At 41.0% G+C, this 16,473-nt stretch overlaps 1 protein-coding gene across 3 annotated transcripts; it reads right to left on the bottom strand.

Moving 5' to 3' along the window:
- Positions 1-4,779: 4,779 nt before the first annotated feature.
- Positions 4,780-15,439, bottom strand: LOC143718571 (uncharacterized). 3 transcript variants are annotated; one of them, XM_077209588.1, is made up of 11 exons: positions 14,080-14,196; positions 13,791-13,939; positions 13,616-13,683; positions 13,445-13,464; positions 12,137-12,302; positions 8,163-9,064; positions 7,816-7,889; positions 7,264-7,365; positions 6,922-7,097; positions 6,326-6,427; positions 4,780-5,861 (listed from the first exon to the last, which is right to left on the bottom strand). In XM_077209588.1, the coding sequence occupies exons 5-8, from the start codon at positions 12,191-12,193 to the stop codon at positions 7,358-7,360; spliced, it is 1,041 nt and encodes a 346-aa protein (XP_077065703.1). In that variant the 5' UTR covers positions 12,194-12,302; positions 13,445-13,464; positions 13,616-13,683; positions 13,791-13,939; positions 14,080-14,196; the 3' UTR covers positions 4,780-5,861; positions 6,326-6,427; positions 6,922-7,097; positions 7,264-7,357. The 3 variants fall into 3 exon arrangements, 2 of the variants coding, with proteins under 2 accessions (XP_077065703.1, XP_077065702.1); XM_077209587.1 differs by lacking the exons at positions 13,791-13,939; positions 14,080-14,196 and having other exon boundaries at positions 4,957-5,861; XR_013196443.1 differs by lacking the exons at positions 4,780-5,861; positions 6,326-6,427; positions 6,922-7,097; ... (5 more) ...; positions 13,791-13,939; positions 14,080-14,196 and adding an exon at positions 15,304-15,439 and having other exon boundaries at positions 13,554-13,683.
- Between the last annotated feature and the right edge of the window lie 1,034 nt (positions 15,440-16,473).

Below are 16,473 nucleotides of genomic sequence, written 5' to 3'. Positions count from 1 at the left end.
GGGAAATTGGGGAGACCAGGAACCGAACCTTGTCCGCATCCGCCATACCAACCAGGCTGAGCCAACGAAGGCGCTACTGGACCACCAAGGTGGACATCGCCAGACCGATCACGCACGCTACGACACCCCTACCCCGGAGGGTGAGGTCGGATGCAGTGCGGTGCTCACCTATGAGCGCACGGTCTGGATTACCCTCGTGCATGCCATGGGTGCCCTAGCCTGCAGCAACGCCATGGCACGCAAGAGGAAGGGGCTTGCCCATAGGCTTTGTAAGCTCTGCCCGTCGGAGCAGACGAAACTCACAGGCCTTAGGGGGGAGACGAGGATCCCCCCAAAAGGCAGCGGCCGCCGGACACAGGTGCACCTGTGTCGACAGACCGTTCCAATGGAGGGACACCTCGCAACCCTTCACCGTTCCTCCATCAAGGGTAATGAGGGGGAAAAGCTAGTCAGGCAGTTTCTGGCAGAGAAAGATGCTGTTCACCACCTGACAAGCTCTCCATGCATTTCGGGAAAGAAAGGCACTGGGGCGGCGAGCTGAGAACCAGCGCGGCCCGCCCCAAGATACCAAACTCCAGATTCCAACCGAGACTGAATGGGACACGGTGGAGGTTCCACTCGAGCCAAGCAGCCTCGGCGGCCCGTTTCAGCATAGCTGATAATTCTGGATCCGGCTCGGGCAACATTGAACTCCCGGAGGGAGACAATGCAGCCGAGTCATCATCTCTAGAAGTCAGCTCACCCTCCGATGCTGCAATCGGCGTCCTGTCCTCCAGGGGAGCCCCGAGTGAAACCGCTGGCCCACCCATTACAGATGGACCAGCAGACAACACAGGAGGCTCCAGTGGTTGCAGTGGAAGGGAGGAGTGAGGAGCCCACAGGGAATGGTTACCGGGCGGGACATCCAACACTATCCTCCGGTCACCCATCCCACACAGCACCCGAGGGTGGGGCATGGTAATGGGGACTCGCTCTCCGCGAACGAAGGCGAGTCTCGCCCTCAACACTGCGACAGTCATGTTCCCACAGTGAAAACATGAGCTGTCCACAAAAGCTGTCTCAGCGTGCTGTAAGCCAAACACGTGACACAACAGTTGTGACCATCAGAGAGAGACAGGGAACGACCGCACCCAGAAACGCACGGGCGGAATGACATCTTGAAAAAGACGCAAACGCACCCGTGTTGCTCTTTCAGAAAATAGGACCGTCACCAGTGCCGGAGCACACAGGGGAATGACCGCGGCAACACTGAACAGAGAACTGAAACAGTGAAGCACTCACTTTTCCGCCCCCTAACCAGCCATCAACACACACAAACATTTAGAAATTTGTTGCTGTTAAAACAGCAGTTGAGAGCTCAAAGCTCGTGATCACCGCTGCACTAGCGCTGTAGAACACCAGCACTGGGAGAGTCTTCCTGAAGAACACCGACACACTCGCTCGTTGTAGACAACAGCACTCTCAGAGACCTCAAACGATCGGCTCCGAAGCGAAAGGCAACTAGTGCGTGCATCCACTTCCGTATTTATACCCGCGCCGCGGGGGCGGAGTGTGTGATGCGAATCACGCACGCCAATTGCATTGGCTCGTTCAATAGTACTCGAAGAAGACAGGCTCCCTAGCGTGATCCCATTTCAGTCGCGTCGACTACGTCCGACGTTATCGACTGAAAGGGAACAAGTGATTTTTGTTGAATGAACAAATGATCTAAGTTTTATGTGTATTGTATCCAAACAATTGAGAAAATGGTTAGAGTTTTGAAAAATGTGCATTTTGATAATTGGTTGTGAGTTTTGTGTCTAGAGTTGTGAAAAATGACATCAAGGTTCTGAAAATAGTAACAAAATGATTGTAAAAAACTGTAATAGTTCCAAACAATAACTGTGCACAGGTCTACACATTGCACGATTAAATTAGACTGGGTATAACCCTCGGTCTTGCGCGCTATTATATTTAAATTTAAATTTGCTCTGCAGTTATGTCTGGCCCTGAGAAATTACCTTCTTGGGAGGTACCAACGAACGTAGACAATCGAAAAAAATTTCTGTGTACAAGGGAGGAACGCGATTGGCTCGGTATGTTTTCAAAGTCTGGAACTGTGATTGCGCGGGGTCACACTCACTGTATGAAATGAAGTAGGTGGGGCTGGTAACCAGGCTATCAGAAGTACACAAAAGGAATTTTTAAGCAGAAATCTGTTTCTCTACAGACAATTACTGATTTCCCAAATTATGATTTAAGTGATTTAAATATGATTTACATATTTTTCCATAAACTTAGGTAAAATTTTGCTGTATATCATATTCATAAGCCTTTACAAAAGCTCATAACAGCCTCTTACATGGCTCATCATGCTAACATGGCACAAAATTCCTACTTGCAGCTCCTTTGCTGTGGAATAAATCTTTAAAAGTCCCCAGCTTCCACCTAGATATACTGGGCCAAAGTCAGTAATACTGAGTCATGTCTTAAGAAGCTGTTAGGAATAAGTTATTTAAAACCATTTTTAAGGTGCCATGTATGTGTTCTCCTGTACCTAAAGTGTTACCTACCAACATTTCTACAAGGTAGAAGATTGTTTTAACTCTATATGCCTGCTTAAAATCTCCACTGATATTGCAGATATAAAGTGACTAGGGAGGAACTGGTTAGAAGGTGTGGGCCACCAGAGGGCTATTCGCCCAATGCTCTGGTGGCCTACTTAAGGAAAGGCAAGAGCCAAAAAGAGGCGCTGATGGCCAAGTTGCACGACTCACAGGTGGAGCCAGGACCACGAATCAGGCTGTCAACAAGTGTCAGCAAGTTATGTGAAGGTAACTGAGGTCTAGAGGTTAAAAACATGATGTGCGAGAGTTGAAGGGCAGTGAACCACCCATCACTTCACACAGCTGATATAAGAATCTTTTCTAAATAGTCTGGCTAGGCGGAAATCTTTGTTACCATTAAAATTTTGGTCATTTTGCACTATTTCGACAGGATGTGAAGGCATTGGAATTGGTTCTCGTTACGCACAATACTAACACATTGCCAGAAATAACTATTCTGCTTGACATTGGACAGTGATTTGAAAAAAAATTTACCTCGAGTACCACCTCCGAAAATATTAGGCTTTTCCAATACCACCATCTTACACTTTACAGCAGTATGGCATGCAATCGGGGTGAAATTGCAACCTCACTGTGATGTCAAATCATAAGAATGAATAAGACAAATAGCAAAAATATTTTTTAATTTTCAAATCTTGTTTTACAAGTTTTATTATTTATTGTGATTATTGCATCATTGACCTATTCACTTAGAATTTGCCACCAACACGAATGCACATAGATTATTATTATTATTTTGGTTGCAGAAAACAGTGAGATAGGAGGTTGGGTAAACATCTTTTGTTTATAGAAGCTATCTCGTTATCGTGTCTTATGTCTCTGTAAGATATTAGCCCACTTAAATGAAGATTCTGGGATGGGTAGGCTCGGGAAGAATCCACCTTGCCTTTGTCTTACTGAGAGGTCTTGAATTAACAGGACTTTTCTATTCCCCAAGTAACATTAGGCTGTAATTATGAAATTTTCATAGATCTTAGCAAGTAGGCGGACTCATCAAATGGCATCATCAAGGCACTTTCACATGTTGATCAGAACTTTTTTGGAATGACTGAATCTTGTTTCTGTCCTTAACAGTCTATACTCCATTCTTAGTTTGACAAAAATATAATTATTTTGTATTCTGTTGCACTGTGTATTTGTAGAAGAATGTCTGGCCCTTGCAGAGGATGTAAATTACATGGGTTTTAAATACCTACCAATTCAAAAAATTGGCCAGGCTTGCCTGGAGGAGGACCAACATCTTGAGGCCATCGTCAAGGCCCAACACTGCAGGTTCATTGATCTGTTGTTACCAATGCCAGTATGCAAGATTAAAAAGGCTTAGATCTACATATGCAGTATTGTATTACAACACCTCTACCACTGCTTTTTATGTCAAATAACATCTGTTTTCAACACTTTTGCAGGCAGACACTAACAAGGATAAAGACAGCGATGGAGGCCAACTGGTCCTATTACAACCTCGCTACGAGGGTGTCAATGATGGCCTTCTGGACAGCAGTCAGGTCGGCAGTCTAACCCATGATTGCGGTTTTGAGTAATGAAACAGGCTGGGAGTTTTTAAAAGCCTCAGGAATCTTTTGCAGGTGTTTAGAGTTAATTAGTTGATTCAGATGATTAGGTTAATAGCTTGTTTAGAGAACCTTTTCATGATATGCTAATTTTTTGAGATAGGAATTTTGGGTTTTCATGAGCTGTATGCCAAAATCATCAGTATTAAAACAATAAAAGACCTGAAATATTTTAGTTGGTGTGCAATGAATCTAAAATATATGAACGTTTATTTTTTGTCATTACATTATCGAAAATAATGAACTTTATCAAAATATGCGAATTTTTTGAGAAGGACCTGTAGATGTGATTTAACCCTTGTGTTGACTTCGGTTGAAATTGACCCGTTTTCAATTTTTGTTTTATATCAGAAAATATGGGACGTAGAAATAAGCGCTGAAAATGTGTAAAAGAAAAAAATAATTTAAAACGTTGGAAAAAGCAAAAACAAACTGTGAAAAAAAATGTCATCAAACGTCAAAGAAGGTGGTTTTTTTTTCCAAGGTTGACGGGAAGACGACACAAGGGTGAAAACATAATTTGCCAAATACATGTTAAGTTAAACCATAAGAATGTATGGAAAGCCTTGGTTTTGGACTGAGAATGTATCAAAGGATCAAAGTTATAAAGCAATTTTCTTTATTTGTAATTGTGAGTAGATGCATTTTTCTTGGGGATCAATACTTATACTGAATTACGGGACCTGTGTACTTACATTTATACACTGCTGGTATAATTTACATTTCATATTGGTAAAACACTACTTTTGCTTGTGCCATTAATATAAGTAGTCTATATATTTTCCAAAACTTCATAAAACTTTGATTTAATTATCAGTATTTTATTTACCTTATGAACTACCAAGAAAATTCATCAACCAATCAAGACGGGCGTTTTCACATGCAAACAATGGCACTTCCAGAATAACAGAATTAAGTTCTTCTTGCTCTTCTTTTGTTTTTAAAGTTCTCAACTACTGCTCTCTGCAGTCTAGCTTTTTTAATTTTTTTACGGTAACCATGTAAAGGGGTAATTTTCCTTTTTCTGGACACAGCAGTGAATTTTCCAAAAGCAAGCTTGTGTGCTCTTTGGATGGTATTGTACAGTTCAGGGGTATGTTCAAATGCTTCGGACTTGCTCCACTCTAGTAGGTCTAATAACATGGACTGTATGGGAGGCTTCCCATGGGAGGCTTCAGACACTTGTGCATTTTCTTTGGGGTCTGTGAGAATGTCTTGAGGCTTGAGGACATGTGTGACATGTATGCAAACACATCTTTCTCCAAAACTCTTAGCAATGCATGTGCACAAAGTCAGAGTTTTCCTATTCACAATACTCATAGTCCCATCACTATTGAAGATGGTTATTTCATCTTCAGTCTGCTGATAGAGACGGAGGCTGATGATTTCTAGCGCTTTATTATTCTGCATTTTTTCAATGTCAATACCTCTCCTGCCTACCTCCATCTTCACCAAGAGAAGATGTTTGCATATGTTTCCCATCCGGAAATTGGTGCATTCACACGTGAAATGTAACAAGTTAACTTTGTAGGCTGTGTTGGTTGACTGTGATGGTACAGAGCACTGCCCTGCTTTTATGTCCAAATCTTTGCCCACGCCATTTTTAAATAGCAGCGCAGCAGCCTGGTGAGCAGCAGAGCTGGATAATGTCAGTCGTCCTGCTTCGCTGAGGCCATCCATGTAGCTGCAGTAATGAAAAAAGGACACAAATGTGGAATTACATTAAAATAGTAGCCTTTGCCTCAGATAGGACAGTGGGGAGTGACAGGACACCAGTGTGTGAGTGTGCTCTAGCTAGCTGAAACACAGGTAAGGGCACCATCATAAACTTTTTAATGGCACACATTTTGCATATTCTGATTGGATGGCCAATAACTTGTCATGTAATACCATAAACTCATAACCATACTGTATATTGGCCCTTATTGTTAGATAAATTTTAGCTAAATGCAAGTTTCATTGTGTAGTCATTGCCATGGTGATTGTTTTTTAATGCAACAGCTCCATAAAAGAATTAAATTCACTGTTAAGACTGTGTGAGAGTGGCAAGCTTTATGAAAGTAGCTGTGTCTCACTTTATTTTATTCTATAACAGGCTGAAATAGCCATTTGGCAACATCCACATTCCCTGTTAGAGAGATTACTAACCTGTAATACTTTTCGACATCTCCACATAGCAAGAGCAGATGTTGGTCGACTCTTCGGTTTGCCTGGCCTCGCAGAAACTGGTATTTCAACGTAAGGAAGAATCTTTAAGACAGAAAGGCATGAAAAGCTTGACAATTACAAATCTGACACCCACCATACCATCGGCTTCCTATTAAATTGGGAAATAATTGAATAGCAATACAAAATAAACTATCAGTGTAAAACACTGATTCCTACATGTTTTGTCTGACTTTAGTGAAACCTCGCTCATTCAACCTAAAGAGCTGCATTAACTGCTGATTTGGGGAATATGGGTTTTTCAGCTCGTGGTAAACTTTGACTCCTAATAGTCTGGCCACGAGGTGAGCCGACCTTGTGATAAGATGTAACGTTCAGTGCATAGGAAGTCAGTGTTCAGTATGTGGTATTTAGTAGGCCCCTGCCATTTTGAGAACAGCTAGAGACTGGCACTGTATCTGCATGCATAATTTTAGGAACATGATGTAAGCAACACCTTGATGTTTTAGGCAAATCCTCTGACTCCCAATATGAAAATACATTTACCAATACTATTTCAAATAATTTAAGTAAAATACCTTTCAGCCTTGTTGTTTGTCTCACTGCTACAGTGATAGAACGTTCTTCCAAAGTTTACCCACAGCTCCGCATAAGTAAACCAATTTGTCTTCAGATAAGTTGTTACATGGGGACTATCCAAAAAGGTGTCGATCTCACTGCATTTCTTGACAGATACATTGAGAAACTCTTCCTCCTTAGGGGAAAACATATTTAATCTGAGATGCTTGTATACAAACATTAAAAAGAAAAAGCATAAATAATTGTAAACTCACTATTATGTAGACTACAGAATGCATAATTTGGTCAGGACCACTTAGTTGCACTGGGGTTATGAATGTTAAAAAATATAAATATAGTACCGTCAGGCATGCTTTCATTGATGCCATGGCATGAATGACCACATTTCTTTGTTCAGGTGTCAGGTGACCTCCATCTGTCTTCACAAGCCACCGGTTAACAGCCTATAACAACATAAATTGCTTCAGATGCACATTAAGGTATGTTATTTCACCCTGTCACGTGGCAGTTCGTTTCCATTGCTTCGCCAAAAGGGAGTTTATGTTATTGTACTGCAATGTAACTGTATATATCCCAAATTTTCACCAGAAAGCTCAGGTATGTTTCATGTAAGTAGAATTCAGGATTTTAAATAGGCATATACTGTAAACTATTACATTGCAGACCACTAGTTGATTGCCCTTAAATATACAGTACAGTTAAAGATTACACTTGTTTACACACCCACCACATTTTAAAAGAACACTGTTGAAAACAGCACACTGTGGTAAAGATCCTTAGATAGTACTTTGTACCTGCTCAGTTGACCTTTCCTGTTAGTTTGTCAATGTCAACTGCACAACATCGTAGATTTAAATGTCACAAATAGTGATATTGTATATTCATCGACTTACCTGAAGTACAAGCATTTGGGAAAACGCTTTTAATAGCATTAAGCACTCTCAAGTCACGGTCCATCATCACTGACCTGTAACATTGAAAAAGAAAGTAAAGAAAAGAGAGGAAAAAGTTGCACCACACCCAAAAGCATACATTAGACAGAGTGTATTGTATACAGTGTAAACATTGTATCAAGAAAATTTAGAATAGAGAGTTAAGAACCTAGTGAGATCCAAAATTTTAAAGCTGTAGCTCAGTGCAGTAGTATTTTCAGATTCAAACATGCATATTTCCTGTAGTTCCAATTACAAGGAAAAGAATAAATACAGCATAACATAAATTATGCTAACATTTGACTGACCTTGGATAGAAGCTTGGGTTACTCAATTGAAGCTTCTGTAGGCAGAGGCTTACTGTTTCAGTAGTTTCCTTGCTCAGGATAAAATAGGCAAATGGCACACCTCTTCCAGTTTTGTTTATCAATAACAGTGCATAAAATGCATACCCGTAGGCTGTTATGCCTTTGTATGAAGCATCCATGAAAACCATTGGATGGGGGTTCTCTTCCAAAAGTTGTTTTTGAAATGGTGTTTGTACAACTAAAATGAATGGTTGTTCATTGTGAACTGGCTGATAAAAACAGATGTTGTCTCTGAGTTCCATGGAAACCAAATGGTCCACACTGACAGAATCACTGTCACCCACACCTCTGAGGTTTTTCTTTAAAAGCCGAATGTCATTAGGGGTCAAGTAAAACCGGCGGTCTTTTTTGTCCACATGCCCATTTTGTTGAGCCCAATCACAGCTTTTTATTAAGATCTCAGAAGTGGAACAACCCTGTTGAAGCCATATTTCGATGAGGGAATGCAGGTCTGGGTGGATGCGGTTTTTCTCTTTAGAATTAGCCTCGTCATGGCCAGTGTACTGTAGCATTTTTTGGATTATGGCACCTGATATTCCGGCATCCGTGATGACTTTGAAAGAGATGTATGCCTTGCAAGAATTGGCCCGAGTTTGTGTGGCTTCTCCATTACTTTTGCCTGCAGCATGATTCCCACGGTCACAGCCATAGTAATAATAGTCCTGCCGGGGGCAGACTGGGGGTCTGAAGTAGCAATGCTCCTTCTCCTGCACTTCGTTGATGTAACTCTCCATGAACTCCTTGGCATCCCCCCTAATAATAACAACATCTTGGTGGACCCTGGAGTCATGTGGCTTCTTCAACCGTTTTTTAACACCATTCACCCAATGTGTCGCCATATTCTGAAATTAGAAAAGACACTATACTTGAACATATAGATTTTTGGAGAAACACAGGCTAAGCATCAAACTGATTGGTCCTGTTAAATAGTTTGAATATTTAACTAACATAGTCTAATAATAATAATAATAAGAAGAAGAAGAAAATGAACATGACTTTTCATCTTGCACTTTTCTATTTTACAAGTCTTGGCTGCATTTATCTCTCCCCTGACTTCTTTTTCTTCTAAATTATACAAACTACTAATATACTAAATAATACATAAAAAATATGACTTCTACCCTTAGACCAGAGAAGACAGCTGACTCCCTTTTGTCCAACTACGTTGCCCTGAGAAGAGAAAAATACGACTTCTGCCCTGAGACCAGGAGGGATTCACCTGCCCTGGGACAAAATAGTGGGAAACCTATGGAATGCCAAAGCTGACTTTATTATAAATAAATAAATACATAAATATATGAAGAAATGTAAAAAAGCAAAAATACATAAATAACTAAATATACAAAGAAATGTAAAAAAGTACAAATAAATGAGTATTTATACTTTTATTTCCTTATTTATGTATAATTGTATTTTTTCACACTGTTATTTATTTATTTATTTATACATTTATTTATTTCCACTTTGATTTATTTACACATTTATTTATGTATATATGTTTTATGTCTACATTTATTCATTTTCACATTTATTTATTTATACATTTATTTATTTATACATTTATTTATTTATACATTTCTTTGTCTGTATGCTAATGAGGGGGGCGTGTTTTATCTCAGACATCAGCAATCGAGCTCAGAGTGGCCGTGCTGAAGTTGAGGCCACAGTGACACCTTGTATAAATAAATAAATGTGGAAATAAATAAATGTATAAATAAATAAATGTGTGAAAAATACAATTATATATAGGAATAAGGAATATTATATATAAGGAAATAAAAGTATAAATACTAATTTATTTTACATTTCTTTGTATATTTATTTATGTATTTTTGATTTTTTACACTTCTTCGTATATATATTTATGTATTTATTTATTTATAATAAAGTCAGCTTTCGCATTCCATAGGAAACAGTCTCTGCCCTGGGACCAGATGAGACTAAACAGTCATGAGGAAAATCCGACAAAACAACTTCTGCCCTGAGACCAAGAGGGATTCACCTGCCCTCAGACAACTTCTGCCCTGAGACCAAGAGGGATTCACCTGCCCTCAGACAACTTCTGCCCTGAGACCAAGAGGGATTCACCTGCCCTAAGACAACTTCTGCCCTGAGACCAAGAGGGATTCACCTGCCCTCAGACAACTTCTGCCCTGAGACCAAGAGGGATTCACCTGCCCTAAGACAACTTCTGCCCTGAGACCAGGAGGGATTCACCTGCCCTCAGACAACTTCTGCCCTGAGACCAAGAGGGATTCACCTGCCCTCAGACAACTTCTGCCCTGAGACCAAGAGGGATTCACCTGCCCTAAGACAACTTCTGCCCTGAGACCAGGAGGGATTCACCTGCCCTCAGACAACTTCTGCCCTGAGACCAAGAGGGATTCACCTGCCCTCAGACAACTTCTGCCCTGAGACCAAGAGGGATTCACCTGCCCTAAGACAACTTCTGCCCTGAGACCAGGAGGGATTCACCTGCCCTCAGACAACTTCTGCCCTGAGACCAAGAGGGATTCACCTGCCCTCAGACAACTTCTGCCCTGAGACCAAGAGGGATTCACCTGCCCTCAGACAACTTCTGCCCTGAGACCAGGAGGGATTCACCTGCCCTCAGACAACTTCTGCCCTGAGACCAAGAGGGATTCACCTGCCCTCAGACAACTTCTGCCCTGAGACCAAGAGGGATTCACCTGCCCTCAGACAACTTCTGGCCTGAGACCAGAGAAGACAGCTGACTCCCTTTTGTCCAACTACGTTGCCCTGAGAAGAGAAAAATACGACTTCTGCCCTGAGACCAGGAGGGATTCACCTGCCATGGGACAAAATTGTGGGAACCAGTCTCTGCCCTGGGACCAGATGAGACTAAACAGTCATGAAGAAAAGCCAAATCGTCAAAGATAAATAAATGCATGGTCAGAGGAGAATGAATGGAGAGTTGGTGTAGTGTCCTGGTGAGTTGCTACAATTTAGAAACGCAGCAATGACCGCTGGAGCTAGTAGTCTATGAACAGCAGTGCATACAATAACATTTTTTTTTACTGTCAGTGAATAGCATCGAGTGAAAGTCAACGTTTTCTTTTTATCCAGTGACAGTGATTATGTCGTTGGCTTAGAAAAGTAACGTTACCCTAAACTTAATCAGAAGATCTATAAATATAATGCAAGCTTGACAGTAGAGGTCTGCACTCCCGCGGGAGTCCCGCGGGACCCGCGGGTCCCGACGCAAAACAGTGCGGCGCGGGACAAATTTTTAAAGGTCATTGCGGGAGCGGGCGGGATGATGAGGTGCACTTGCGGGTGCGGGCGGGAGGGATGATACGCTGCACTCCCGCAAATTAAATATGAGTGTAAAGTAAAATATATAAATGATTTAAGTAGCGTACATAATTTGTAGTTGTGAGGGAGATTCTGATTGGCAGCAATAAAAACGTTTTAAGCAGCCTAAACTTGTGAATGTTGTCGGGTAGGGCGGGGCACAATCTCACGCACACTTGTTTAGAGACAATTCCTTTCCCGCTGCTCCGAGTTCGAATTCGAAAGCTAATTCAAGTTCAAAATAGACAGCATGGACGAGGAACAGAGCGCCTCTAGTGCTTCAGATAAAGTACAGTTGTGAATATTATGCTGTTCGTAATATGGGACCAATAAATATGTTACCAAGTATTGGTAAGGAATTTTGTGTGCACGCATTTTTTTCCCCAAGACCTTTCGTCAGACAGAAAGTGCGGGCGGGAGCGGGACATTATATCACAGATGCGGGCGGGAGCGGTACTAAAAATGACAAATCTTTGCGGGAGCGGGCGGGAGCGGGACTGAACACTGCGGGAGCGGGCGGGAGCGGGTCTGAAAATTGTGTCCCGCGCAGACCTCTACTTGACAGTCCCACCTGTGAGTGTTTATTTCTAAACTTTTACCTCTTTCTCCGGTGAAAATGTTGTTTCACCGTAGCCGACGCCGAGTAGGCTGGTCATGTCTTCAGTGTGATTATTGTTGATAGTGCCAACTCGTTTTCCGCGCGATTGATTGTCATTGACACAGTCAGGCTTACCAGGATAGGGAGTGAGTAGTAAGCAACAACAGCTATAGGTGACAAGAGATGTGTTGCATGCACAAACATGCATAAGAGACAGGCTTCAAATGACGTTTCCAACCTACTTACAGAGTTTAAAACTTACGAATCTTTCCTACTTATCCCTAGGCAATACCGGTACACTGCGTACAGGCAGGCTATACACTGGGCTTATGGAGTTTTAGGGAGGAGTATAAGGAAGCCTCTACCCTCTTGTGTGGTTTCAACCATAAGGCAAAACTTCCAAAGTGGCCTCGTTTGAATGAGAATGAATAAAAATAATTCTGTAAATAAATATTAATAAATAAATATTCTGTTGTGATCGCCCTTAAAATGTTATAAAGTACACAGAACACATGAATTTTAATAAGTAAAAACAGTTTATTGGCATTGCTTGTAAGGGTTACTAAATATTTATTGAACAAGGACAAAGATTACTGAACAAAGACACAGGTTGCAAGTAAACAAATCTATATAAAAAAGCCCACTGATGAAGGGCTAGACCTGATACCTTTCATAAATAATAATAATAATAATAAACATTTATTTGTATAGCACTTTTCATTCATGGAATGCAACGCTTTAATTTCATTAGTATTCTGGCAGAAGCATTATGTATCAATTGTAGCTTCCCTAAAGAACTCTTCGAAAGGCCAGTGTACATAGCATTGCAGTAATCAAGATGAGAGAAAATAAAAATATGTATGAGTTGCTTAGCATCATCCAAGGATAAAAATGTAGTCACACACACACACACTCTTTCATGAATGCATATGCAGTGTTACATGCAAAAGCACATCAAGCTGACACACAGTGAGCCCAGACAACACCGCACACAGACGTTGACAAGGCACAGGTAAAATGATTGGTAAATTATTTTGAATTACATACAACAAATTTCATGCAAATAACAGACAGAGGAGCAGACATGCAGCATGCAGGACCCCGTGAATGGGGTACAGCGACAATTATTGCCACTTACAAAGACGAAAAATGTAATGATTTAGTGCAAAGTAAAACCAAAGCAACAGCACACAAAGGAAAAACAAAACATGAGGAGTTAGGAAACCATCACCAAATGAGATGACAGGGACAGAAGGAAAGAAGATAACTAAATAAATACTTACTAAAATAAATTAAAATAAATACTTACAACTAAATCATTGGAATTGTCTGTGGGAAAAAAAAATTTAATAATGTGAATTTAGGTTCTTTTGTAGCGTGACTGCCGGGCTAGGAAGAGGCTGACGGCCTCCTCCTTAGGAACCTGTTCAAAGGATTTGGCGATGGGGGCGGGTGCATCGGAGGACAAATTAGCGCTAACCTCTCGAAGAGCTGCAGGTGAATGGGTGTAGCTTTCCTGAAGGGCCTTCATCAATGATGTTGCATAACCTGCAGACATAATAATAATAATAATATTTAATAAAGATCATTGCCAGTGATCACAGATGTCTCGTGAGCCATCTCAAAATATGATAGAACTGCATGCCACTGCTTACCGTATGAGGCTGCCTCTTTGATGGGACGCACCACATGGGCACCTTTTCTGAAGCGCGGATACCGCACGCAGTACTTCTCCGTCCCATCACTTCTCCGTGCTGTCTCCCGGTTGGCATTGTGATTATAATGCAGCGCCGCTAAGAGAAGCCTACAAAATAACACATTTGAGAAATTTTTTGAAACTTGGTTTATGTATGACAAAATACTACAATAGGCATGATAATAGGTACTATTATTACTATAAAAGGCATAATAATTGGCTGTATTATTCCATTGGATAGCACTGACCTGCTATACATCCCAAGGTATGAAAACCCTGTGTGCTTGGGCGCGAAGTGCAAGATGAGGGAGTGGTAAGCCTCAAGGGAGAAGGTCTGGTGCTGTGGAGACAGCTGTCGAACATCTTTGAGTCAGGTAGGCAGGGAGGCAGACAGACAGACACACACACAGATGGAAAACGTATAAATAGACAAGTGTAGGCTATGTATTAATTTAATCAATGTGTATGGAAATGTTCTGATTGCATAGATACTGGCAATGTTTTAGACTATATGATAATATCTACCCCTTAAAATACCCAAGTTTTACCGTGAGACCATCGGGGGGGCTTCAAAGAACACTGTGTCCCAGCGTCAGAAGTGGAGGAGGGCAAGGGCTGATCCCCAGTATAGACACTCTCCACAGTGTCTACACTGTCCACAGTCTCCTGCTGTGAGGCGTCTATCAACATCTTGCAAAAACAAATATGAAAAAGGGTCAGCAAAATGCAAGGGTGTAGTGGTGAAATAAGAGGTGGGTATACTATGAATACTTAGAAGTGATTTGCAAGCACATTGGGTGCACAAGCACATTGCAGGAGCACATTAAACATTTAATCATTTATTTTCAACTTGGAAGTACTGATAATTATTTACTTATCTTTGAAATTCCAAGACGATAAGTAAATATTCCCAATCATTTCATAAGTCCATCGATAAAATGGGACGTGTGTGCTACAACTAACGTTAGAGTCCCAGTTGAAACAATAACCTATGGCACAGCCATACCAAAATCAAAACATTGCGAGTGGGTGAGAAAAATGCTAAGAGTGTAGGTGCTACACAAGAGAAAAAAAGTTGGGAACCACTGACTTAGATTACAGTACTGTGGACCCAGATATGCGATACTAAATGTTTTACTTGCGTTTAGCCTTCACTACAGCCCTGGCGACATGGTCACGGTCAAATATATGTGAAAGAGAACCGTAGCAGTCAAAAAACAAAACGCGAACACACCATTGCGAAAGCCGCTTGATCTGATCCAAACACTCATGATGATATGGACTTTTACCTCAGGGCAATTTTGTTATTATTCTAATTTTTATTCGTGAATCACGAAATATGCTCTTCTAATGTCAGAGTGATCGTGCTTGTAAATTAGTGGAGGCTGTGTCAAAGGGAGCACGGTATACATAATACACACAGAGCTAGCTAACACGCAGCTTGTAAACATTAACGTTAGCATGATGCTTACCGTGGCAATTTCTCGCTTGCGGCAGACGGTGTCTCTCGACCTCGGGACAGGGCAAGCAGAGAGGTTTGCGTTCACAGACGGCACGGCGGTAGGAAGTAATTTAGCACTTCTCTCACTCTTTAAACCAAGTGAGACCATCTTGGCATCCCCTGAATTGTAATCCTCCTCTTTGAAATGCGCGCTGCATATTCTCGACTAGGCGGTGACAGAGCTCGCTGAAAAATCTGCCCGCCTAATCTTCACAAACTGCACCCAGCTTCAGAAGATCGCTTTGTCCTTGGGGAAGGAATGGACCCTATGTCCAGTTTTGCTGGAGTTCTTGTACCCGCCACAAACACAGTAATAAACCATTTTGACTTATTTATGATCTACTCTTTATCTATCTCTAAGCTATCTGTTATGCTATGCTATCTCTCACTATATATGCTATGCTTATCTATCTATCGTTATCTATCTATCTATCTATCTATCTATCTATCGTTATCTATCTACCTATCTATTGTTATCTATCTTTCTTTACTTATAAATCTGTCACTGTCACTCTTTCACTAGCTAGCTACTCCTCGTATCACTCTCCCTCAATGGTAAGGCGGGCCGCGGGGTTTCGTGTGTCGTCCAACAGTCAGCGAGTACCTCATGTGACGTCATGGAATGCATTGTGGGAGAAATAAGAATCAGCGCTAAGCTGTAGCTAAATGCTAACATATCACCTACTTTGCCGTATTATATTTTACAGTTTTTTACTATCACTTTGTTACTATTTTCAGAACCTTGATGTCATTTTTCACAACTCTAGACACAAAACTCACAACCAATTATCAAAATGCACATTTTTCAAAACTCTAACCATTTTCTCAATTGTTTGGATACAATACACATAAAACTTAGATCATTTGTTCATTCAACAAAAATCACTTGTTCAATATGACACAACTTAACATCAAAGTACTACTATTTCAAAAGGCAATTCACACATTACATTTCAAATGAATGTCTATTCATTTCCTTACACTGATCTAACTATCAATTGATACAACTGCTCAAAATGATAAGTAACTGTTGCGTTACTCTTAATGCATAGTTGTATGGAAACAGACAAACAATCTTCCATGTTTACAGTAAATCATGAAAGTTTCAAGATAACGAGATTCATTGTCACCAATTAGCGTG

This window comes from Siphateles boraxobius, unplaced genomic scaffold (genome assembly GCF_051911475.1).
Source record: "Siphateles boraxobius isolate OS27281-9 unplaced genomic scaffold, OSU_SipBor_1 61, whole genome shotgun sequence".
Taxonomy (NCBI): Eukaryota; Metazoa; Chordata; class Actinopteri; order Cypriniformes; family Leuciscidae; genus Siphateles; species Siphateles boraxobius.
The sequence above is the reverse complement of the archived record's forward strand: the minus strand, read 5'-3'. Positions and strand labels throughout refer to the sequence as shown.